At 43.8% G+C, this 26,783-nt stretch overlaps 1 protein-coding gene and 1 long non-coding RNA gene across 9 annotated transcripts in view; one reads left to right on the top strand and one right to left on the bottom strand.

Annotated features, from left to right (window-relative positions):
- CYFIP2 (cytoplasmic FMR1 interacting protein 2) overlaps positions 1–26,783 on the bottom strand; it is a 140,203-nt gene that overhangs the window by 5,856 nt on the left and 107,564 nt on the right. For all 8 annotated transcript variants that reach the window (XM_035283382.3, XM_078358596.1, XM_078358598.1 and 5 more), the window contains 3 exons: positions 7,772–7,844; positions 7,037–7,131; positions 704–942 (listed from right to left, as the gene is read on the bottom strand). In XM_035283382.3, the coding sequence (XP_035139273.1) occupies positions 704–942; positions 7,037–7,131; positions 7,772–7,844 (407 nt within the window). The remainder of the gene's footprint in view (positions 1–703; positions 943–7,036; positions 7,132–7,771; positions 7,845–26,783) is intronic.
- On the top strand, positions 940–26,783 carry LOC118150063 (uncharacterized). Its single transcript, XR_004737823.3, has 4 exons — positions 940–1,120; positions 16,609–16,702; positions 18,911–19,035; positions 26,675–26,783. It is a non-coding gene; the product is annotated as an uncharacterized LOC118150063 (long non-coding RNA).

Here is a 26,783-nt window from a genome sequence, read left to right as displayed (position 1 = left end):
GTTTCAAACCAGGAGGCCAACTGGCCAGAGTAGGCGGAGAGGGAGGGGACAGGCCGTGGTGGGCAGATGTTGCTGGGGTTGAGGCTGAGTCCTTTTGGTTCTGACAAAGCTCTGACTACAGTCCCCCAACTCTCAGGAGACCCAGGCAGTTTGGATGGCAGCAAGGTCATCCTTCAACTATCTCTTTTGTCCTTAAGCAGCAGCCCCAGCTCAACCTGGGGAGGTGTCCCCAGTTCCCCATCACTGTGCTGGAATCTTGTAGGCCAGTGCTGCTCTGAAACAGCCTTACCAACACCACGTTCTCAGGGAAGCTGCCCCTTCCCCCCAACCTTTTTCCTAGAGCTCGTGGCTGCTGGAGGGGAGGTCTTGTCTGCCTTTCCACTCTGTCCTCAACATGTAGCTGGGTGAGTTCAGGAAGAATTAGCCCTCCTCTGCTCTAAGGACTCCTAAAGGCTCCTCATTTTCCAGTAGTACAGTGTAGTGGCAGTGAGGTGGGCAGTGAGTCTTATTATCAACCCCCTACTGGGCTCTTTCTTGCCTACGCGATTGGCTCAGCCTCCAGGTGTACCCCGTGCAGCAATCCACACACTCAAGTAGTTGCTGGCCACCCCCAATCCCACTTCTGGCTGAACTCTGGTAGCCCCATGACCTGCAGAAGCACAGGCAGATTGGGGGTGACCCTGCCTTCTCTGGGAGTACTCACTCAGCCGTGAACTCATTGGTTCCCACAGGGATGCAGTAGACAAACTGCATGGCGCTCCACAGCCGGTGGAACTCCACACACTCATCGACGTGCATGACGCCATTGGTGGGCGGTGGGCCCCGCCAGATGGGGTCCTGCAGGTAGCTCCGGATGCGGGTCAGGATGACCTCGAACATGGACAGGCCACAACACAGCCGCTCCTTGGTCAGGAGGTCACCCTCCCGAGCGATGGCGATTTGCTGGAAACGGAAGGGCAAATACACCTTCTAGCCACATTTCAGAGCCCATCTGCCACCTCCCACCAGAGATTCCCAAACTGCAGAGCTGGCTGCACCTGGAATTCATTCACCAAAACCAATTCATCAAAGCAGGGCACTAACTTGATGATCCTGAATGCAACGGCAAGGAAGTTTCATGGTAAGTCTTACTGGCGTTAAGTAAAATCCAGGCGCCACCAGTAGTGGATTGATTTTTAAAACGATGATTTACCCATGTAATGAATGCCGGATAGCCATTGAAAAGACTGACATAATTACTGCTAGCTTAAGCTTTCTGAGTATGGGTAACAAAGCAGGCCGTGTTCTAAGCACTTGATAGGCGTTGACTCCATTCCACTCCATGAGGTAGATGGCACTCCTATCCCCATTTTACAGATTAAGAAACTAAGGTTCAGAGAGGCAGCCAGTGAGTGATAAAGCTCCCATTTGACCCAGCAGTCTACAGCTGTTGGTTAAGTTGTAGAGTGAACAGAACAAATTGCAGAAACGAATGCATATTACAATTCTACTTAAAAACATCGACAAGTACAGTCCCACAGATGAAAGTATGTGTGACGTGTGTATGTGTAAAGCCTATTTTAGAAAGACTAACATCGGTGTGGGAACAGATGGGCTTGGAGAAGTGAGTGGACTGTCACTCTTGACTTTAAATACTTCTGTACGGTTGAATGTGCGACAATGAGCATACGTTAATCTTTTAAAATTTGCCCATGATTTCAGATAATTATTTCCTTTAGAAGGGCTTCTTTGACAATTACAAATGACCTCTATTAATAATGTAAACTGGCTTTTCATCTGGGTTCTGGCTACTGCATATTTAACAACCAGCTGGCTAGACACGCTAGATGTGAAAACATATTACTACACACATTGTGAGTGAAAACATGTAGGGGTAGAGGTCTTGAAAGCTATCTGCAAAGTAAGGTAAAAGTTACAATAAGGTCTCTAAATCTGTGAACAAAGCTAAAAAAGGCAGACTTTCTGACTCTGAGATCCACAGGGGACTCATGGGATCAGCTCCCCAGTGGGAGGTTTCCCCAAGGAGTCATTTTACAGGGTGGCTGGGAGGCACCTGCCTGACTTTCCTGGAAGCTCCCTCCCTGGAGGCCCCCAGGAAGAGGGAGGGAGAGGGTGACCTTTAACTGAATCCATGAAGGGAAGGAAATCCGGAAACAGCAATGCCAGGAGTCTGTTATAAATGTGGACCATGAATGTAGTTGTCACGACAACTAGGTACTGAAAGAAATCTAGGAAACGAATTGGAGAAGTAGTTTGCCAATGTGTGTTTTAAACACAGAAGAGGGAACCCTGATTCCTAGTGACTCATCCTGATTTTATCAGCAGGAACAGCTTGTGAGCAGAGGGGGAACCACTCAAATTGCCACAGTTAGCTAGAAATATCTCTTGTTAAAAAAAAAAAAATCCTGAGCCTGTGCTTGAGTCTGTTCGTATTCTCTTTGTTCTTACTCTTTTCTATTTGGCCCCAGAAAGGGCTCCTCATTTCAGAAAGAGAATGTCTAGTACAAGGAAGATGCTCAGTAAATAAAAAGACCCCAATTTGTTTTCAAGTCATGAATATTATTTTGCAAATTAATGCATACAGAGTTCTGGTTTACTAATAAATCTACGTTTGGTTAATCTGAATCGGTCCTCAGTGTCAGACAGTCCTGGAGTAGGGAAGAGAAAAACTGGCAACTGTGGTTATAAATCTTTAGACTTGCAACTCTGGTGCCCCCACCTACTACAGCCAATGAAAAGGGCCTAATAATAATAAACTTTCTCCCTTTCCTTTGAAAAGTGTTTGTCCTTTCCTGGTGTCCCAGTGGTTAAGAAAAAAGAAAAGTAAGTGTTTAGCCCTACAGTTTTAAGAAAAAAGAATAATAAGTGTTTAGCCCTACAGTTTTAAGAAAAAAGAAAAATAAGTGTTTAGCCCTACAGTTTTAAGAAAATAAAAATATTTCCTAAACCTCATTACCCAGAAATGAACATTCTTAAAATACTGATGTGTGATTTGTTGATGTATGTGAATGTATACATGTATGTTTAGCAATTTGAGTCCTATTACTACATTGCTTTTTTTAATAGATAAGTAACTTCAACTCATTTCCTTTAATATGTTGAAGGAATGGCTACATTTAATGGCCACTGATATAATTAATTTAGTCTTATATACTTGGTTACCTTAAAATGTTTACAAACTCACAATTAAGAACAATTCTAAAGCCAACATCCTTTTTTTGTGTTTTTTTTTTTTTAGACCAGGCTAGAGTGCAGTGGCATAAACTCGGCTCACTGCAACCTCTGCCTAGTTGGTTCAAGTGATTCTCCCGCCTCAGCCTCCTGAGTATCTGGGATCACAGGCGTGAGCCACCACACCTGGCTAATTTTTATATTTTTAGTAGAGACGGGATTTCACCATGTTGGCCAGGCTGATCTCGAACTCCTGACCTCAAGTGATCTGCCTGCGTTGGCCTCCCAAAGTGCTAGGATTACAGGCATGAGCTACCGTGCCCGGCCCACCATTCTTATACATAACATTTTGCGAGCTGCAGCTGAGCATTTTGTTAAGATGAATACTTAGTAACTGAAGGGTCAATGAGTATAAATATTTTTCAAAGGCATCTACTACACGGTGGCAAACTATCCTCAAGCAAAGTTGATCCGTGTGCATTTACCTATGTGAAGCCTGTTCCTTGTACCCTCATCCATATTCCTGTATCTCAGCCTTGGCAACATGGTGACACCTCCTCTCTATAAAAATGACAACATTATCCAGGTATGGTGGTGTGCACTCATCCCAGCTTCTTGGGAGGCTGAGGCTGCAGTGAGTTACCATGGTGCCACTGCACTCCAGCTTGAGTGACAGGCAAAGACCCTGTCTCAATAATAAAATACAGCTGGGTGAGGTCACTAACGCCTGCAATCCCAGCACTTTGGGACACCAAGGCGGGCGGATCACCTGAGGTCAGGAGTTAGAGACCAACCTGACCAATATGGTGAAACCCGTCTTTACTAAAAATACAAAAATTAGCCAGGCGTGGTGGCATGCACCTTAAGTCCCAGCTACTCGGGAGGCTGAGGCAGGAGAATTGCTTGAACCAGGGAGGTGGAGGTTGCAGTGAGCTGAGATCATGCCTCTGCACTCTAGCCTGGGTGACAATGAGACTCCGTCTCAAAATAATAATAAAAAAATAAAATACTCCACTGAGAAATAGTCTTCGTCAACTTGAGATGAAAAATTGCATCTCATTCTTTGAATCTGCATTTCGTTGATTGCTGGTTAGGGCAGATGCTTTCCTGCATGTGTTAGCACTGTATTTTTTTTATGTGGTGAGTTTTCTTTCATGTCGTGTCTTCTGATATGTCTATCATTTTCTTTTTGCTTTGAAAATGTGCTTTATAGCTACCTTCCTGCAAATACCCTCAATTTGTAGCCTGGGGTCATATGGGGAGGGGAGTGTTTAACATAGCTTTTCTTTCTTTCTATTCCATTCAGTGGGGAGTTTTTTTCTCTTTCTAACCTTCTTTTCTGAGTTTAACAAGGGATGGAGAAAACATTTGTGAAGCTGTGCTGAAGTCATCTCAATATTCCTCCTCTGTAACTTTAAGAAGTAATATGTAACAATATTCCTTCTTAAAAAACTCAACGGCTTTTGAATTCTTATTCTTCTATTATTTGCTCATCATAACAATCAAGAAAGGCAGGTAAAGCAGATATGATCCTATTTTATAGATGGCAAAATAAAGACAGAGAAAAATGGCTTGCACTAGATAACTCAGGGGTGGAGTTGGGACAAGGATGCCTGTCTTTTAACCTTCCCCAGCTCCGAGTTTTTTTCTTTTTTTTTCCATGATAGTGTGGGGCAACAAACCAGGTCACCTGAATCTGTCTCAAATAAATGCAAAGAATTCAATACTGCTCAAGCTTCCCAGCTTTAACTATGCTGCAGACTTCCTCTGTCACCGACCTAGATATCTTATGAGTACCCTGTGCCCAAACTATCTCAGAAGTTAATTATTTTGGTAATTTTTCTTTAGTCCATGGTATGACTAAGTTTTGGACTATTTCTTGAGGGATGGGAGACTTATAAAACTGGCATTTCCTGTCTCACAGAATGTCTAGGCTCTCATTTGTTAAACACTCAGCATTTGACAGATTGAGATTTCTATCAGTCGCAAGGAAATGGTGTTCACCAGAACAGGGAAGGAATTCACAGTCCTCTAAGTGGAAACACATGCCAGACTTTGGCTTGAGAGGCGGGGGATGCCTGCAGGATGACAGCAGCAGTGGAGCAGACACATTTACATGTCACTCCCTGGGTTTTCTCCCTAAAAGGAAATCACTGGAGAGGATCTCCTCTGTTTAGCCTCCGCAGGCCAAAAAAGAAAATGTGTGTGTGCTTTACAGTATCTGAGTTCTCTCTGTGGCGAGTCAAAGAACCCAACCACCATTAGCTTTTTCTTTTTTTGAGATGGAGTCTCTGTCACCCAGGCTGGAGTGCAGTGGCATGATCTCAGCTCACTGCAACCTTCGCCTCCCAGGTTCAAGTGATTCTCCTGTCTCAGCCTCTCAAATATCTGGGATTACAAGTGCCTGCCACCATGCCTGGCTAAGTTTTGTATTTTTGGGAGGGACTGCGTTTCACCATGATGGCCAGCCTGGTCTTGAACTCCTGACCTGAGGTGATCCACCTGCCTTGGCCTCCCAAAATCCTGGGATTACAGGCATGAGCCATCACACCCGGCCCCACAATTAGCTTTTAATCACCATTTTCAGAAGGAGGTTGGTGGCATGCTGGGTGACTGGCTGGGGTGGCTTCCTTAGCGTGATGTCTGTGAAGATGAGGCTCTGCATTGTGCTTCAAAAATACTTATCATGCTTTGCCAGAAGAGAGGCCACCTCTGCCCTCTGCTGAGGATTCAAGTCCTTCTGCTCTTGGTGAGAACACCAGAGAGGACCGGAATGCCAGTTAAACAGCGGGTTTCAATCCTAAATCTCTTAAACAGTCAGCGCTGGCTTGTCTCACCAGGACACCCTGTTTCTCTTCCTGAACTCTTCCCCTGCCTCCCCTGAAAATGTGCAGCTTGCTTAAATCAGTTTGAAAGCACATGCCCTTTGTTTCTCCTCTTCCCCTCTATTTCTCTTCCTTCCTGCTCCCTGCATAATCTGAATTCTCTGAAGGCATGGGTCTGTCTTACTCATCTTGATGTTCACAGCGACTTGTACTGGTTTTTGACAATTACAGAATAACATATGAGCTCATTCACCTTCATTAGAACGCTACAGAAAAGGCTCTCTCCCACTCTATCTTGTCATCTCTCTTCAGAGGTTGCCACCATGACAAACTACGAATACATCATTCCGGACATTTTCAGAAGAGTTTTAGATGGTTTGTTGTGTGCATTTAAAAAAGCGTCATCCTGTGTGAACTGCAGTGCAACTTACTTGATCCAACTGACTGTGCTCATCTATCCACACTGATGCATCCCGATCTAATTTTTGCTTCTCGTTACGTATCAAGTGCATACGTAATATGCAGTAACTTAGCATTGAGATGACTCTACCACATTTTAATCAGCTTTACTGATAGATTCCGGTTGTTTCTAGTTTTTGCTTTAACAATGTTACACAAGCATCTATGTTCCTTTAAGTGTTTCTCTAGCAAAAATGTCCAGAAGTGAACTGGTGGCTCACAGAGTATGCAGAGTTTTACTTTTGAGAGACAAAGTAACAGAATTCTTGATACCTAGCAGGGACACAGTAGATACTTGTTTAAATAAGCCGAGGACTTGTTGGCAGGACACATAACAAGGTACAGAAGAAACACTCTGGTTAGGGCAAGATGGGGAGATAGGGTCTCACAGGCCCGAGAGTCGGCAAATCTCATTCTAGACCTGCTATTGCTATTGCTATCAACTAGCTTTTGACTATTAGACGTTCTCTTCCCTTCTCTGAGCCTCAGTTGTCCCACCGGTACAGTGAGGTCTGGTCAAATGCTCTCTTTCTTAAGTTCCTGTCAGTGCTCACAGCCCATTCATTATATAAGGTTGGTACCTGAGGGGTCCCCAGCCGCTCAATCAGAGGGACCAGGTGAAGCGGGGCATACTTGGCTTCCAGACGTTTCATTCGGACCTCCAGGCGCTCCCCCTCTGCAAAAGGAGTCACAGAGCAGAAAATGAGATTCAGGACACACAGGGCAACTAAGGAAGGAAAAACTCTCAAAGGACCTGATGATGTATCTGCATTCCAAAAATGGGATGGAGTATGTGGAGTTGTTCTCCTTGATTCTGGAAAGTGTGAATAGTGTTTACTATAAAGAAAAATGTTCTATGATTTGTCCAACAATGGAATCGTCTACCTTGCGAAGTGGTTCTGTGAATGTCCGACAATGGAATCGTCTGCCTTCTAGAATATCTCTAGTATAGTGCTGTCTAGACTTGGAATTCATGGACACCACTATACTAGTGATATTCTAGAAGGACCAAGGAACAGGGTCTGGAGTGTCATTTCTGTAATCTTGTAAGGAATTTGTTGAATAATTATAGTGAATGACACAGAATCGGAGATAATGGACCTCAGAGTCTGTGTCTGTCTGGTTAGTGGTGGGGTCTGAAGGTTCAGTTCAGGTGGCTAGGTCAATCTTCCAGTTCATGATTCTGTGGCTATTCAATGGGTGTCCAAAGGATTAACCTTCCTTCTTGCAGACTAGACCTGAGTTAACTAGGACTAGGAGGTGAGAATAAGGGTCAAATGCTGGCCGGTTATTCAGCTGCTGTAGTGGTTTCTTACCTTTGATGTAGACTCTAGGCAAGATGTTTTGGAAGGGTGCAGCATGGAGCAAATCGCAGACCTCCTCTTGAGACTGCAGAGACAGAGGGCAAAGAAAGAGAAAGCAATTTTCATTTTAAATCAGGAAGATGTTTCATTCCTAAAAACCTAAGCACTGGAGTTAGCTAGACCTGGCATCAAATCCTGGCTCTTCTATTCACTGTGACCTTGGGCAAGTTACTTAGCCTCTCTGAGTCTACTTATCTATCTGCAGAATGAGGATGAGAACAGCAGTATCTATTTTAATGGGTTGTGAGGATGAAACGAGAAAATGCATAACCTTGTGGCATGGTCGCGGGGACATATTGAGAGCCCAATACATTTTTACTGTAATCTTATGAGGGATTTGTTGAATTAGGCTGGATTACACAGAATCAAACAGAAGATGGGCCTCAGAGTCTGTGTCTGCCTGGTTGGTTGTAAGGTCTGTAGGCTCATAGCAGGTGGTTAGGTCAGTCTTCCAGTCTACAGATCCAGGACAACTCTGTGTAGAGGCCTTTGTCTGATTGGTTTTCTCCACACCAGACATCAACTAGCAAGAGAAGAGGGAAGAGAAGCCAGGCCAGAAAGGTTTTGATGGTGACTTGTTATGTGTAAAGATAAGCTTAAAAGCAAACATAAGATGGTTGGAGGGGAAGTTTGGTTAGGGCAAGACAGGAAGATAGGGTCTCACAGGCTGTCTTGGGCCAAGCTCGAAATCCGTGGATTTCAAAACAAAGGGGAGGGAAGGAGTCTGGAGAAGCCACCTTCTACTGGGGTTTGCTTTCTCTTCAACTGTGGGCGTTTGGGTTAGGTTAAGAGCCAGGCTCCATTTCAAACTCTGACACTGTGGGATTCTAAGCATCTGAGAAAATCAAGACTGCGGGAGTCCTTGGCTTCCTCCACCCCAGGCATGGATGGAACAGTGCCATCCAGGACTCTGAAAGGCCAGCTGTTCAAGAGGGGAGCCCCAACTCCCTTTTAACTGCAGGTCAGTTCTTGAAATGAGGCTACCAGAGGAAGAACATTCTGCAGTCCCTTCAGAGGAGCCTATCTGAGTTGATTGTAATTCTGTTTTTTTTCCAGAGGGGACACTTTTCCCCCATCATCCCCTCTTTGTTTTGAGATGGAGTCTCACTCTGTTGCCAAGGCTGGAGTGTAGTAATGTGATCTCGGCTCACTGCAGCCTCCGCCTCCTAGGTTCAAGTGATTACTCCTGCCTCAGCCTTCTGAGTAGCTGGGATTACAGGTGCCTGCTACCATGCCTGGCTAATATTTGTATTTTTAGTAAAGACAGGGTTTCGCCATGTTGGCCAGGCTGGTCTTGAACTCCTGACCTCAGGTGATCTGACTGCCTCCGCCTCCCAGTGTGCTGGGAATACAGATGTGAGCCACTGTGCCCAGCCTTTTCCTCCTGTCTTAGGTAAGCTGTTGATTGACTCCTTTCTAGTAAATCGTACAACCTGGTCTTCATTGCTATGTCTAAGCTTAGATCCTTTGATTCATTATATAACCTGAAAACTTGGCTTATTGATCATTCAAGCTAATCTTCCATATTCACATAGTGAATTACATTGGATTTTTTTTTTTTTTTTTTTTTTTTGAGATAGAGTCTTGGTCTGTCACCAGGCGCCAGGCTGGAGTACAGTGGCAGGATCTCGGCTCACTACAACCTCTGCCTCCCGGGTTCAAGCAATTCTCCTGCCTCAGCCTCCCGAGTAGCTGGGATTACAGCCGACCACCACCACGCCCAGCTGATTTTTGTATTTTTAGTAGAGACGGGGTTTCACCATGTTGGCCAGGATAGTCTTGATCTCTTGACCTCATGATCCACCTGCCTCGGCCTCCCAAAGTGCTGGGATTATAGGTGTGAGCCACTGCGCCCGACCTGCATTGGATGATTTTTGAATGATAAATCAGCCTTGTATTCCTGAAATAAACCCACTTCATTACGTTATCCTTTTGATGTATCGCTTGACGTTATTCGCTAACATTTTGGTTAGGATTTTTACTCTGTATTCATGAGGGATACTGATTTGTTATCTTATTTTCAAATGCCTTAGGTTTTGGTATTAGGGTAATGTTGACCTCAAATGATGGGGAGCGTTCCCCTTGTTTGTATGTTTTGGAGGCAAAACCACTTTTCCAAAATGAGGAAATCATGACAGTGAAAGAAATCAGACCTAATCAACTTCATTTTGCTTCTAAGTTTTAAGCTGTCCTTGTTCATTCCTGGGCATAGGCCGAACTTACTTTGGGAAGGAATTCAGTTCATGGTTTGTCTCTGAAACAAAATTGGTAATAGCCCTTTCCTGAAAAGACCCCCTTTTCTTGCCTGAGGTCTGCCTTTGCAGGACTAACAAATTAGCTACAACATTAGAAATTATAGTTTAGGGGTCATGCAGCCTCTGGCTCCAAGAGTCTGAACCTTCCCAAATTGCTCCCGGGATAACATTACTATTGTAAAACCTGAGAACAGTGCTTGAGTGATTTTGCAGACCCTGCTCTCCAGTGGATGAGCTGACACCGGCCAGGCCAGTAATCTGATATCAGTTCTGCCATCTCACCCAGGAGCACAAAACAGCAAGAAAAACTCACTTTGACCCTCTATGATTCCATCTCTAACCTGACCAGTCAACACTCCCGACTTCCCACGCTCCTTCCTGCCAAATTATCTTTCAACACTCTGATCCTGGAGTGAATGCTCCAGGAGACTGAGTTGAGTAATAATGACACTCCGGTCTCCTGGCTTTGCACGCATTATTAATTGCCCTTTGTCCATTGCAATTCCCCTGTCTTGATAAATCAGCTCTGTCTGGGCTATGGGCAAGGTGAATCTGCTGGGCAGTTACAGAGATCATGTAGAATTGGTACTATTTCTTCCTTAAATGTTTGATGGAATTCACAGGTGAAACAATCTGTGTCTGGTGTTGGTTTTTTGTTTTGGTTTTGAGACAGGGTCTTGCTCTCTCACCCAGGCTGGAATGCAATAGTGCAATCATGGCTCACTGGCCTTGACCTTCTGGGTTCAGGTGATCCTCCCATCTCAGCCTCCTGAGTAGCTAGGAGTACAGGTACATGCCACCACACCTAGCTAATTTTTTTTTTTTTTTTTTTTTTTGTAGAGACAGGATTGGGAGTTTTCTTTGTTAGAAGTTTTTTTTTTTTTAATAAGTAGGAATTATATTTCTTTAATAAATACAGGACTATTCAGCTTATCAATTTTTCTTAAGTGAGTTTTGGGAATTTGTGTCTCTTAAGGAATTGGCTTAAGTTTAATTTATGGGTATATATGTGTCTTTAGAACATTTTTATTGTCCTTTTAATTTCTGTGGGTTCTGTAGTAACGTCCCTCTGTATTCCTGGTCATTTGGTCTTCTCTTTTATTCTTGTTCAGTCTGGCTAGAGGTTTTGTTTTTTATTCCCCCAGAAACCAGCTTTTAGTTTCAATGTCACTGGTTTCCTTCTCTCTTTTTTTTTTTTAGTCTTTCTTTTCTTTTCTGTTCTTTTCCTTTCTTTCTTTTCTTTCATCTCATTCTGTTGTCCAGGCTGGAGTGCAGTGGCATGAACATGACTCACTGTTACCTCAGCCTCCCTGGACTCAGCTGATCCTTCCACCTCAATCTCTCAAGTAGCTGGGACTATAGGTGCACACCATCACACCCAGCTGAGTTTTGTATCTTTTGTGCCCAGGCTGGTCTTGAACTCCTGGGCTTAAGCCATCTGCCTGCCTTTGCCTCTCGAAAGTGCTGGGATTATAGGCATGAGCCACTGTACCTCAATGTTACTGGTTTCTGTTCTTTACTAATTCATTTCTTTTATTCTGCTTGCATTAGGTTTAATTTGCTCTTATTTATCTAGTTTACTTTTTAAATAATTGAAATAAAGATTTTTATAATAGAGATGGGGGATCTCACTGTGTTGCCTAGACTGGTTTCAAACTCCTGGGCTCAAGCAGTCCTCTTGCCTTGACCTCCCAAAGTGCTGGGATTATAGGCACATGCCCCTGCACCTGGCCATGGCTCTAGTTTCTTAAAGTGGAGACCTAGATTACTGATTTGACACCTTTTATTCTTTTCTAATAGAACATTCAGGCTATTCTTCCATAACTCCAGCAATGAAGAACTCAGTTCTTCTGGAGGCAGCCCAATCTACTTTTGAAAATTCTAATGGTTAGAAAGTTTGGTTTGGTATTGAGCTGAGCTGCTTCCAACAGTTTCCACTTAGATCCTTGTTCTGTTCTTTACAGTATCACTGATATATTTTTCGAGCTAGTATCTTTAGCTCTTTTATCTTTATTCTTCCCCTAAGGGCCAAGCACTGTAAGAGTTTTCTACATCTCTCTTCATTTCCTAGTCTTTACTTCCTTTCTCAGCAAACAGAGATATCATGCCTAATCATATGCCATGGCAATGTCTCTAGCAAAGATGACCAAGGACTTCTTTGTCACCAAGTTCAGTGCAACCCTTTCAGCCTTCACCTCATATGGTGTCTGTACAGTATTAGGCACTGTCCTCAGCTCCTGTGACAGGGTGTTTCTTTGTTTCCACCATTTTGGTTTCTCCTTTTTAGCATCTTTGCAGATTTTATCTCTGATCGTTCCTTAAATGTTGAGGTTTTTTTCTTATTCTATTGTCATGGTTTATCTCATTGACTCCCATGATTTGAAACACCACTCACTGTCTACTATTAATCAAATCTGTGTTTTCATCCAGACTTTTCTGCAAAGCTCTGGACCTGGATATCCAACTCCTTGCTGGATGTTCCCACTTGAATATTCCACAGCTCATTGTTTCCAAAGCTGACCACCTGGGGGTCCCTGTTCACAGAATGACACGATCAACTCCTCATCTGCCCAGGCCTAAACCCTGGGGTGCATCTTCTCTATTTCTCCTATGAAAACCAATTAGTCTTTATCTCCTGCGGATTCTCATGTTTGATTCTTTCCAGGTTCTCCACACCAACCACCACAACACTATGAGCTCGTTAAGGGTAGGGATGGCATCTGTATTTCTGCCTCTTACCTCCAGTGCCTTGCATATAATAGTTTCTCAATTATTTATTAAATGACTAAACATTTGTTACTCTGTAAATGTTTCTTAGATGAGTAAATAAATTTGTCCACAAGACAGTCCTCCAAGTATGAGAATGCTACTATTACAGCCATACATTCATCCAGAAAATATTTATTGAGCACCAAGCACTCTTCTAGGCTTTGCAGATATGATGCTGAACAAGTTAGACTAGATCTTTGTCCTCACAGAATTTATATTCTAGGTGACAGACAGATAAAAACAAGTAAACAAATCAGAACATTTCAGGTTAACAGGCTAGACAGTGACTAGGGTTGGGAAGGGACTACCACAAGGTAGTCAGAAAAGATCTTTTTGGCCGAGTGTGATGTCTCATGTCCGTAATCCCAACACCTTGGGAGGCCGAGGCAGGTGGATTGGCTGAGCTCAGCAGTTCGAGACCACCCTGGGGCCAACATGGTGAAACCCCATCTCTACCAAAATCAAAAAATTAGCTGGGCTTGATGGTGCATGCCTGTAATCCCAGCTCCTCAGGAGGCCGAGGTAAGGATAACTGCTTGAACCCAGCGGGTGGAAGTTGAAGTGAGCTGAGATTGTTCCACTGCACTCCAGCCTGGGCTGCAGAGCAAGACTGGCTCCAAACAACAGCAAAACAACTTTTTTTTTCTTTTTTTTTTGAGAGTGATGTTTGAGTTGGTGACATTTGAATAGAGAATGGAATGAGTTGGTGACACTTGATTAGAGAATGAAATGAAGCAAGGGACCCAGCCTTGCAGATATGAGGTAACGGTGTTCCAGGACAAAGGCCCCCAGGCAGGGAACGAGTTAAGAGTGTAGTGATGAAGAGACTCACAGTAGGGCCTCACAGCAGGAGGCCCTAAAGGTAGGGAGAGACCAGATCAGGTGGGGCCTTATAGGCAGGAGGCTAAGGGTGAATTTTAAGTGTAACGAGGAGCTACTGAAGTTCCAGAGGACTGGTATGCCCAGCCCCACTGCCAAGTTTTGTCTTTTTTCCAAACATTTCAGTTGCTCCAAGAAATGTCTTATTAAGGCTGCCCATTGCATGAACTATCAACTTTCTGTTTTGTTAATATGGGTAAAGTGGTCTCGGGAGCCACCTTAGGGGATAGAGGGCTCTGAGTTCTCTACAAGAGTAATGCTGCTGCTTTGTTCATTTTACACGATGAGACTGTTCAGATTTCTTTTGGGGAGACAGTATTCCATTTACCCTTTCGACGCCCCTGCCGCCCCAATGCAAACTGAAACTGCAGGACCAGATTCCCTGGGGGTGCTTCCTGCTGGCATACTTCTGTGTGTGCTTTGTGATGTCATTTATCAGTGAAGGTGAGAAAGGTGAAGGATGTGATTTCCTAAGACATGGAAAAGCATTTGCCTGGAAGGTCCCAGAAGATGATGGCCATTTGCATGATGAGGTGGCTACACACTCTGCAACACCTTTTGTGGAAGGTGTTTGTTTCGCATTCAAGCTGAGATCATTGTGACTGATAAAAACATCCATTTTAGAGCACATGAAGGCCTACATGAGTGATCCAAACAAGCTTCCATTGTGGGAGCCCAGAAAAGGCTGACCTCCCTCTTGTCTGATCCTTACCTTAAAGGATCCACGCTAGACCCTCCACTCTGCCTAGGAACCCATCAAGCTGTGCCCTGCTAGAAAGGCTCCTTGCTGTGGCCTGTGAAGACCATCCGGCCTGGGTTTCCTCTCCACTTGCCCCGCTGGCTCTGACCGCTCCAGCTATAGCAGCTGTTTGTTATTCAAACATGCTGTTTGTGTGGCCATCACAGAATCTTCGCGTCTCTGGAACGCTGTCTAATCCAACTTCTCCCTTACTCTTCGCTTAGTCAATTGCTGTTCTTTCAGATGGCAATTGAAGGAAGCACTGTTCCTTTCAGGAACACTTCCCTGACCCCAATGCCCCCCTGCTCATGTAGGTTCCCTAGTTAAATGTCCTAAAAGAATGAAGTTCTTTTCCTTTTCAGTATCTTAACTCAAGTTGTATTCCACATTCCATATGTGACTAGTTCATGAATATCTACTCCCAGCTACTGAATTTTAACCTCCATGAAAGTAGAGACAATGTCTATCTATGACCATATTTTATTCCCAATAGTGAGCACAGTGCCTAATAAACAGTAGGTGCTCAATAACTATGTAGAATAAAAGTTGCAAGGCTCAGTATGCGAGGGAATTTAACCTTAGAACACAATCTCTCCTATTTGGGGCCCATGTGTTTCTCATTACTAGAATAATAAAGGAGGTATTATCTCTTCAATTTTACTGAGTATGAACTATATGAAGTGGTTTTAAGAATTGTCCATGTAGTGGAATTTTCAGGTTCTCTACAAGAGTAATGTTCATTTTCTTTCCCACTTTTTCCCTTTTTTTCCTACCTGTTTGCATTTACTAAGTTTTCTACATTGAGCATATATTACTTTAAAAAATTAACTTGAAAAAAAGAACCCTGAAAGCAACTACTTTTTCCTAACTTGAAAATAAAGAGCTTTTGGAGGCTCGCTGCTGGAATCAGAGGGGAGGAAATGAAATCCTAGCATGCTACTTGGTCCAGCAAAGAAAAATATTTGCATAGGGGCCAGGCGTGGTGGCTCATGCCTGTAATTTCAGCACTTTGGGAGGCTGAGGTGGATGGATCACCTGAGGTCAAGAGTTTAAGACCACCCTGGCCAACATGGTGAAATCCCATCTCTACTAAAACTATACAAATTAACTGGGTATGGTGGCACATACCTGTAGTCCTAGCTACTTGGGAGGCTGAAGAAGGAGAATTGCTTGAACCTAGGAGGCAGAGGTTGCAGTGAGCCAAGATTGAGCCACTATACTTAGCCTGGGTGACAAAGTGAGACTCCATCTTAAAGAAAAAAAATATGTGTATAGGTTTCATGCAAATAGTTTTTGTTTTAGGCTACATTTAGGGACAAATGACAGATGCAGAACAAAATATAAGTATTACAAAAAATACAGCAGTGGTGAAGTAAAAGTGAAGCTGACAAGAGGCAGGAGGTGGGAGCACCAGGGGTGGTAATTCTCTGTCTTTTGTCCTTTCATGGAAAGGAATCAAGATAGGAAATCATGTTACCAAAAGTGGTGAAAGGTGTAAGTATATTCTCTATGATTACAAGAGAAAACAGAAGCAGTAATATAATCAAATGTTGAAAGGAAGATAGTAGGCCTATCAATTTGTTGTCCATCTCTTTTTCTCCTTGCTCATTTCAGAAGGAAGCATGGAGTTCTAATGCTGCCATAAACTCTGTGTGTTGGCAAGAACTTCACCACGCTAGGTCTCACTTTCCCCATGTGTCAAACAGGGTTTGGACAAGGTGTTCCCCGGTACTCTGTGATCTGCCTCTTGCTGCCATTTCTCTCCTCTGCTAAAATCTCATCTTTCCAAGTAGGGAGTCGATAAGTAATGTCTAAAGTAATGTCTAAATTAAGAAACAGGTTACCCTCAGAATAGTGAGTGTTATGGTGGTAACTGGAAGAACTGGAAACAGGAGTGATGGGGACAGGCTGCCCTGGGGATTGGGAATGCAGGTGGGAAGAGGTGCAGCAGAGCTGGGTATGATGTTTTCATCAAAAGATCATCTGTACTATTTGATTTGTTTTAATGTGCAAGTAAGAATATAACGGAATGAAGTTACAATGTACAATTAACAACTTAAATGGAACAAAATCAAGAGGCTGGATTAAATGGTCTCTACATGTCTAGCACCAAGAGTCTGTTAAACTACAACCACTTTTCTCTTTAGAGAAGGAAAGGCAGTGAACATTACTGAGCGTTAACTACTGAGCCAGCTGCTCTATATCCGTCGCCTGCTGCATGCTTCTGGCCAGCCCTGTGAGGTAGGTCTCACTGTCCCCGTCCTGTGGACAAGGATATCAAGGCTCTTGGTGAGGTGAACTTTCCTACCTAGGTCCGCACGCAGATGCTTAAATAACCAGTAAGGATGACATTTAGATCCAGAGCCACCTCACTTCAACACCCATTGTTTTTCCCATGGCAGCCAATGCAGAGGCAGCCTTGGGAAGCTTGACTCTCCCCCTTCATTATACATACATGTCATTAAATTGCAAAGTTACCATAAATAGAAACAAAATTGCCTAAAATCTTACCACCTAAGAAACTTCAGCCTCACATCGGACAGGATCATATCATTTGTTGACTTACTGGGTTTTTGGTTATAGCAACTAACATTCTTTAAACTTAAGCTATGGTATATTTGTGGTTTGAAGAAGAACAAGAGTCTAAGCTACCTTCTTCTGTGCAAAGAAATAGGAAATTACTGATACTCAACTCCCAGAGGTAGCCTCAATCCTGAATTGGTTTAAATAATTTCTTTGCAGATGGACTAACTTTTATAAATCTGCTGATACGATTCCAAAGTATATAATCAGACCACTCACGTGGTCAATTTGTACCCACACATTCCTTCTTCCCTGACCCTCTTACCCCCAACCAAAGTTTTCTACCCATTTTTGTCCATCCTATAAAGCCCCATTTAAGTTTCATCTTCCAGGAGTCTTCCAAGCCCTTCCAGCCTGCAGTGCCTTCGCTTCTCAAAAACTTATCAGAGCTCTTATTCATTCAGGGCTTCCACTAAGCAGTCTGCAGACTGGACTGTCTAATCTAGCCCAGGGTCCTGAAATCTGAGCTTCTGATGGGGAACCAGGGGAGTGACCCACATCTCATGCAAACATTGATTGAGAGGGAATCTTCTTGAGGGACCACCCACACTCAGGACCTGCACCTTCTCTGTATTTTTCTCAGCCTGATATGAGAGGCCAGCAAGAATATAGAGAACATGTGCATAATAGGATTTAGATATCCAATAAGGTGGTACCAAATTCTGAGGACTTTCATTCTGGCTTGAATAGAGCCTGAGCTAGAGAGTAAGTCATGATTTCATTTATATAGCAAATAATAGGGATCAACTATATGCAAGGCTCTCTGGAAGATGCTGGAGTAGGTGAGGCAGGCCAGATGCATAACCCTTGCTACGATGATGACGAAAACAAGGAAACAGGCAATTCTAGTAAATGCTACAATTGGGGTATGGCTGGGGTCTATGGAGATGCAAAGAGGAACACCAGTTCAGATTTTGGGGATGATGATAGGAAAGGCTTTCTGAAAAACAATGCTAACTTGAACCAGGGTAAGTGTTGGACAGGTAAGGGGGAACAGTACTTGCAAAGGCCCTACAGCACGAGGCCATGGTAGGCCAGGGCTGAGAGCCTAGGTAGACTGAAGCCTTTAGTGCTGGGGGAAGTGATATGACAGGAAGGAGAGGTGGGCAGGAGTGGGTTGGGAAGAATCTTCTAAGCCTCACTTAGGTTTCTGGATGCCATCCTGATGGTTTTTATCAGGGAAATGGCAGAGCTGCAGTTTCACCTTCTGGTTGCAAGGGAGAGAAAGGATTGGGAAGGGCAAAGCGGGTTTTGGAAGAGTCAGATCAGGAGAAAGCAGGGCCAGGAGTAGTGGCAAAGGAGATGGAAGGAAGTGAGCAGAGGCCACGGACCTGATGACTGGCCGTGAGGGCGAAAGGAAAAGCCCCGTGTGCAGGGCACCGGTGTGAAGGTGGTGCCGTTCCTGGAGTCAGAGGATGCAGGGACACTACAGGCAGGAAGAAGCGAAGGTAAATTTAGGCAAGGAAAATTTCTGATGTGTGTGGGCATGGAAGAGCAGATGTCTAAAAGGCAACTAGCTATGAGGCCTGGGCCCTGCAGAGTCTATGGAGTAAATCTGAACTTGGAAATCAGCATGAGGATGGAGGCTGACCTCAGGGGAAAGAAAAGGTGCAAGTTCAAGGTTTGCTTGGGTGGGTGCTTCTCAGGGTGACCAAGACCCTTCTAGAGACTTCAGTTCCTCTGACTATGAGACCCAAGAGAAAAGCATAAAGTTGTCCTTGAGTTCAAGGGAAGAGATACATTCTGAGCATTTCCATGTCTACTTGCATACAACCTAAACAGGGATAAAAAGACACCTTTCAAGTCAGGAATAGGGAAGATGCCACTTCTCTGCATTTGCTGCTACTCTTTTTTTCCTTGCTTTAGGTCACCAAATATCTATTGAATGCTTGCTCTGTGATCTTGCAGACAATCCAAAAGCACAGAGATGAAGATGACATGCTCCATGGAGTCAGAGAGGGGCCTAGATGCTGCAAGAAACACAGTAACAGGTAGAGCTCTGTAAAACTGAAATTTCAATGAAGTTTACCATCTAGTGGAAAAGAGATCCAAGGACACTCATGACAGAAATAAAACAGAATCAGCTGGGTGCAATAGGAGAAGTTGTTGACAAAAGGCTTTAGACTCTGATAAGAGAGAGAAACACCACCAAGTTCCTTGCAGAGAAAGGCATTTGATAAAATGTGGGTTGAATGAAAGGCCCAGGGGTTTGTGGAGGACGAGGAAGTGATGGCTGTGAGATGGGCCTGAGAGGAGAGGCAGGGATTTGAACTGTGGGAGGAAAGGTGCCATCCCATTCAGGAGGAGGATGAAATCAGGGATAAAATGAGGTGGCTGATAAGAAAGGAACAGGGAGGGCTCACACCTGTAATCCCAGCACTTTGGGAGGCTGAGGTGGGTGGGTCACAAGGTCAAGAGATAGAGACCATCCTGGCCAACATGGTGAAACCCCGTCTCGACTAAAAATACAAAAATTAGCTGGGTGTGGTGGCACACCTGTAGTCCCAGCTACTCAGGAGACTGAGGCAGGATAATTGCTTGAACCCGGGAGGTAGAGGTTGCAGTGAGCCAAGATCACACCATTGCACTCCAGCCCGGTGACAGAGCAAGACTCCACCTCAAAAAAAAAAAAAAAAAAAAAAAAAAAAAAAAAAAGGTAGGGCATCCTTGTCTTGGGCTTGTGAGGGGTATGGGCCACAGAGCTATGGGCAGTCAGGACCAAGGCTTTCAGTTCTTATGGGAGTTTAGAGAAAAGGCTGATTCAAGTCTCTTTGCTCGTGGCAAGAGGAGGAAAGCAAAGAGGGGTGCTCTTGGTAACTGAGAACCTGCTTCTTACACACTGGAGACTTAGCATTCATTACTTCATTTACTACTAAGATCTCTGGGAGGTAGCTCCTTAGCCCTGGCACTTTTCAGTGTGGGAACTAAGGCTCAGAGAAGGGGTGTCCAATTGTTTGGACACCTCTCTCGGCTCAAGCACAGAGAGGCAGTGACCCTCTGCGGAGCTGGGTGTGAGACATTTCTCTTCAATTGAGCATAGGGAGAAGGCATTCTCGTGTGTCTGTGTTTCTCTGTTAGCTTTCCTGAAGCAGAATGCAAGCCTTCCCACCACAGCCAAAGAGAGGACGGAGGCTGCCAGAGGCCTTCTTAGGGCCACTCAGTGGCCTCTAGTACAGACTGGCCAGCTTCCCTGGCTTCATTTGCCTTTCTTGAATCTTAAACTGGTATTTCCTGATGGTAAATCAAATAGGTGGTCAGCCTGTGAGTCACAGCCGAGTTCAGTGCTAGCAAATGCCTCTATAAATTTTAAAAATAAGGCCAGATGTAGCTCCAGGATATATGCTACCAAGAATAAATCTTCCTAGGAGAGTAGCTGGAAAAGACAAAAGCCCTCATGACTTTCCTCCTCCTCACACATCACAACCTTGTCTGCTTTAACCCCTTTCCTAACTTTTTGATACCCTGATGAGGTTTGATACCCTCCCTTCAGCTTCATATCAGAAAAAATTCTAAATGTGTAAAATACTTGAAGGAATAGTGAATATCCTCATATCCTTGATGTACAGTCACCATGAACATTTTGTCGTATTTGCTTTAACTTTATTTTACTGAATCATTTGACAGTAAATGGAAGACACTGAGTCACTTCAGCCTTAAATACCTAAGCAGACAACTCCTAAAAAAACAAGGACGTCCTCCTGTGTAACCTCACAATTATGATCCCCTAAGTTTCAAATTTTCTTAATATCGTACATGATGTAGGCAAGACTAAAGTTTCCTCAACTGTTCCTGAAATGTTTCTCTTATCATGGTCAGATCCTGGTTCCAAAAAGCTATGAGCTTCCCAAAGTGTGAATGATATGCAGTTGCTACACAAAAACCATGACCTTTAACCACGCTTCCTTGGAGAACTGCCAGGAGCTTGTGCTTCTGCAGAAGTTTCTCTCCGGAAGGAGCTAATAAGTGAAAGTTGATTCAGTAACTTTGCAGGTACCAAGCGTCATGCTAATGCCTATTATTCCCACTATGTGATACCTACAAGGGAAATCATCATTAGGTGATTGAGAACCACGGTCTGCTGTAAAATTGCTCTGTTGACAGGTTTTTGGAGTTGGGATGCAAAAACATTTTACTGTAATGAACTCGCATCAGAATTCAAGGGACTCATATTTTATTGAAGCGCTTTCTGTCTTAATTTTCTTTCTGTGTTACACTCAATTTAAAACTGATGGACCATCAGTTTTAAAACTGAGGGATTCCTTCAAATGTCAAAAACCTTAAGTGTTCTCAGCTCATTTAGTCTATGAGGCTAACTGGAGACTTGATTTCTTCTGGCTATAGGCTACCATAAAGATTCCATGTACATACTTAAAAAAGATTCAATATGATTTTAAGAATGTCAGATTTATGCAGAATGGCATTAGACTCTACCTTTAAGGCTCTGGTCATAGCTGAGTGAAAAATACTGTTTTTCACTGGAATTATACAATTTTGCTTTATTTTGATTGAATGCATTATTCTGGTTGCTTTCTAAGGATGGCAAGAGATGATTTTTTTAAATGGAAGTGATAGTTTTCTTTTAAAATGATTTCCTAAAGGGAATCATCAAACTAGTATTTTCTTAAATAACCTTAGCTCTGATTTTTGAGGCAACAAGACAAATGTCACTAATGCATTATGTTTTTGGCTTTGTTGAGTAAGTACGGAGAAAGAAGCTGAAAATGGGAGATCCAAGCACCTCATAGAAATCGGTGCTTGGCAGGAGGGGCATGGGGGGGGCTGGGCCTAACCAGAGAGCTCAGTGTTCTAAACATTCCCTTATATGGAGGCACATAATGTGGTTCCCGCATACTGATGTTAAGCCCCAAGGATACACAGCCTGTGAAGCAGGCAAGAAATTAGGCTTCCAATTTCCACCATGACCCTCTCCCTTGCACGGAATGTACAAGCTGCAACTCCCAGTCCTCATGTGGGACTCCAGGTGCAGCGGAAGGCTCATCCGAGAGACACTGCCTCTGCGCCCGTTCCACTGGTCCCTCACTGCCAGCAGCTCTTCGTAGCCCTCACTGAATCAATCAGTAATTTAATCTTACCCAATTCTATGTGTGATCTTTTCCTGTCCATCTATGTCTTGCCTGAATAGTGCTGTATATTACTATGTTTCACCTCCAACCCCTTCCCCTGCCCCCTGAATTGTCAAGGGGATGACAGAATTATCCTGGATCAGAATCATGTCTGGTCAACTGGGAAAGATCTATAACCAAGAAACTGTGGCCTAGAAAGTGGGCTTTCCCTTCCCTTGAGTAGATGCCAATGTCTTCCAAGGTTAGCATTTCCTAAAGTGGGAATTGGGCATATAAGAAAATGTTACTTAATCATAATGAGCCACACAGTGAGCAAGTTCTTTCCTTTTTCAGTTTCCTGGCACTCTTTCTGACAACCTTAATCAGAAAGTCTCCATTTGAAACCGGCACATGTTAGCACCTAACATTTACTAATTAATCTTGTTTTTAACAAAGAGGGAATAAGCCTTGTGTTCAGAGATCTGGGCAGGCAGCAGCTGGAATTATATGATTTTGCTTTATTTTGATTGAATGTGTTACTCTGGTTGCTTTCTAAGGATAGCAAGAGATGATTTTTTAAATGGAAGTGATAGTTTTCTTTTAAAATTAAATTTCAGTAAAAAGGTTTTGTAACTAACAGCACCAGAGATCTGCAGATCTGGTAAGAACTGTGACAACTAAGCATCAATGTCAAAAATCTGGCAGCTCTAGTCCAAGAAGATGCTTCTAGATGGGGCATCTTCCACTCTGGCTGTACATCAGAACCAAGTGTGGAGCTTTTAAAATATCTGGGCCCGGCCAGGTGTGGTGGCTCATGCCTATAATCCCAGCACTTTGGGAGGTCAAGGCAGGTGGATCACGAAGTCAGGAGTTCAAGACTAGTGTGGCCAAGATGTTGAAACCCCATCTCTACTAAAAAGAAAAAAGCCAGGTGTAGTAGCAGGCACCTGTAATCTCAGCTACTAGGAAGGCTAAGGCAGAGAATTGCTTGAACCCAGGAGGTGGAGGTTGCAGTGAGCTGAGATCGCGCCACTGGTGACAGAGTGAGACTCCATCTCAAAAAAAAAAAACAAAAAAAAAAAAACTGGGTCCATCCCCAAAGATTTGGTTTTTCTTGTGACAGGGCTCAGAGATCAGTATTTTAAAGCGTATTTTCAAGTGACTTAAATGAGCAGCTGCAGTTGAGACCACTGCACTGCCCTGCGCTGCCTTCCTGGTGCTTGATGTTCATTGTAGAACAGTACTCAATAGCGCGAACTGTAATATGACCCTGACCATTGGGGGTCTCCTCACAGAAAAGTCGTTGATACAGAACTATAAAACCAAGGCTCTGACTTCTTGGCAGTTACTGGCAAGGCTAACAAAATAAGCAAGAACTGATCTGGCTTTGGAGGAAGGTGACTGATTGCCACTGTCTTGAATGGTGGTATCTTGAGGATGTTAGAGGATAAACATTACATTTTGATTTATAATCCACAGTGAAGCTGAAATGTCCCTCCCCTGATTTATAGTTAATGAGCCCTGTGCTAGGAGCTGAGGATACACTAATGACCCTTACCTGGGAAATCTTTCCTATCACCTTTACCTCTGGTTTTTTGTTTGTTTTTGAGACAGAGTTTTGCTCTATTGCCCAGGCTGGAGTGCAGTGGTGCGATCTTGGCTCACTGCAACCTCTGCCTCCCGAGGTCAAGCAGTTCTCCTACCTCAGCCTCCTAAGTAGCTGGGATTACAGGAGTGTGCCAACTGCATGGCTAATTTTTGTATTTTTAGTAGAGATGGGGTTTCACCACACTGGCCAGGCTGGTCTTAAACTCCTGACCTCATGATCCTCCCGGCTCAACCTCCTGAAGTGCTGGAATTTCACAGGCATGAGCCACCGTGCCCAGCCTTCTACCTCCTGTTTCTATGGATCAGTTCTTGTTTTATGCCATTTTTCACCAAATTGTTTTGTATCTAGGTTGAGGGTCTCTGACTATAAATTTTCATCAGTAAAATTCTGAGCAAAACCTCAACTGATAAATATTTATCAATCAAATCTATATAGCTGCTATTGTCAAATGGTGTGTTAATAAATAGTTAAAAGCTTTGGGAATGGCTGGGTATGGTGGCTTATGCCTGTAATCCTAGCAGTTTGGGAGGCTGAGGTTGGTAGATCACTTGAGGTCAGGAGTTAGAGACCAGCCTGGCCGACATGGTGAAACTCTATCTCTACTAAAAATGCAAAAAGTAGCCAGGTGTAGTGGCACATGCTTGTGATCCCAGCTATGTGGGAGGCTGAGGCATAAGAATCGCTTGCACCCAGGAGGTAGAGGCTACAGAGAGCCAAGATAGCACCACTGCACTCCAGCTTGGGCAACAGAGTGAAACTGTCTCAAAAACCTCTAAAATCATCTTGCCCACCCCTAGAGGGCTTGGAGGGCTAACCTATGCTGACAACCAGGGGTGGGTGGTGAACAGTGCCATCAGGGATGGGATATGCCCTGGAGTCTCACACTCTGCCTGGCCCATGGGGACTCTTGGGCTTGTTTGTGGAACCAGTGATTCTTAACTTTCAGACCATTTTCCCCCCCAAGTCCTGATATATTGATGATGCTAGCAGGTTTGCTTTTCAGATTAGGCCATTTCTGAAAAGATGTAAATGGAGTTAAAAATCATAAAGTCACATAAAGAAAGTGTATTATTGGGAATCAAGGTGTCTCCATTCCACAAAGTGTGGATCGTTTTCAACCAAAAATATAGTCTGTATCTGGGCTGGAAGAAATACTCATACAGAAAGGTCAAACGCATTACTTGTGGGTGCCTGGGCAAAAGGACAGGACATGCTTCTTGGGCAGCTGGAGGAGTCTGTTCTCAGAGTGATGGGCAAAAATCATCCTGGACCAAGCACAGGTGGGCGTATGGAGTGATGGTCTGAGAGGGGCAGTCAAGAAGGGTCTTTCACTTATTTACTTTCCATGCATTTGAATTGTGTACATTTGCTATGTATGGGAGTCTTTCCTTTAAGGGAAACAAAGTAATAAATGTTTACTGCAATAAATCTAAATAATTTAAAGCCTAAAAAAGCGAGAGACACTTCTCCCTTGCCCCTGTCACCATCACACCCCATAGAGGCAATCACTCATCTCAGCTTGGTGAGTGTTGCTTTTATTTATGACTAATAATTTTTTATGAGAAAATATGCTAGAACATCTGGAACAATATTTTTAGAATGTGAACAGAGGTCGGCTGGGTGTAGTGGCTCATGTCTGTAATCCTAGCACTTTGGGAGGCCGAGACAGGCAATCACTTGAGGTCAGGAGTTCAAGACCAGCCTGGCCAACATGGTGAAACCTTATCTCCACTAAAAATATAAAAATTAGTTGGGTGTGTTGGTATGTGCCTGTAATCCCAGCTACTTGGGAGGCTGAGGCAGGAGAATTGCTTGAACCCGGGAGGTGGAGGTTGCAGTGAGCTGAGATCACGCCACTGCACTCTAGCCTGGGCAACAGAGTGAGACTGTCTCAAAAAAAAAAAAAAAGTGAACAGAGGTCATCTTAGTGTGACAATGTGGTTTTTGTTTTCTTTCTGCTTCTCTGAGTTTTCTATCAATAAGTTTATTTCAATTGTGTAATAACAATTAGAGGAAAGACATTAAAAGGCAGAAGTAGCAGACAGGTCAGATGTGGCGATGGAACTATTGAAAAGAACAAAAACAATCAGCAAAGCCCAGCTGGGCGTCTCTCTGTACCTTAATACGCTAACTTCAAGGCTCTTTGGACTCCAAGGCACATCTGGTTTTCATCCCGACTCCTGCACTAGCTATAACGCTGGGAAAATCAGCTCCCTCTTGGGGTCTGAGTTTTCCTATCTACACAATTTGAGGTTCTACTACAACAGTGGTTTTCAAGAGGGGAAGCTTTTACCCTCCTGAGGAATATCAGGCAATATCTGGAGACAGAGACGTTTTTGGTTGTCACAATGAAGGGTGCTACTGGAAAATAATCCAAAATTGTTGTTCAACATTTTTGTTGCAAAGCACAGGGCAACCCCCTAAAAGAAAAGATTATGTGGTTCCAATTGTCAGTGGTGCTGAGGTTGAGAAACCGACCTTGGATGGTCTCGTTCCCCAATCTGACTGGCATTCAAATCTGTGAGTTTGGGTCTAGACTCTCCTCACCTCTGGTGAGGTCAGTAATGCTCCCAAATGACTGACAGGAGTGTTCCTGTGGTCCCCTCCAATGAAACAGGGAGAGAAGAAATAGAGACGAAGGCAGAGAACACAGTCAAGTCCAGCAGGCCTTGCAGCAAAAGGCAGACGGAATGGCTATGTTCTTCCCAGGGACTCAGGCCCTCCCTCCCTCAGACGTACCAATAGGGCCCTCTCCTGGTGTATGTTGGCATAACAATGGCCCAAAGTCAAGAAAACCACACAAAATTTGAACAAAAACTTAGTGATTGCTATTTCCCTAATGACCACTTTCTGATTTCCCAGGGAAGGAAATACTAGAGAAAACACTAGATAATAACAGAATTTCCTTTGAAAACCTGATACATGTGAAAATACTTAACAAATGCCAATCTGTTTCAGATTAGATCCAACAAATATTAAGAGGCCGCGATGACCAGACCATTTATGGACAGCAGATAAACGACGGACATAAGACTACCGCCACAGATTGCGGAAGGAGGCCTTTTCA

Source organism: Callithrix jacchus, chromosome 2 (genome assembly GCF_049354715.1).
Source record: "Callithrix jacchus isolate 240 chromosome 2, calJac240_pri, whole genome shotgun sequence".
Lineage (NCBI taxonomy): Eukaryota > Metazoa > Chordata > Mammalia > Primates > Cebidae > Callithrix > Callithrix jacchus.
The sequence above is the reverse complement of the archived record's forward strand: the minus strand, read 5'-3'. Positions and strand labels throughout refer to the sequence as shown.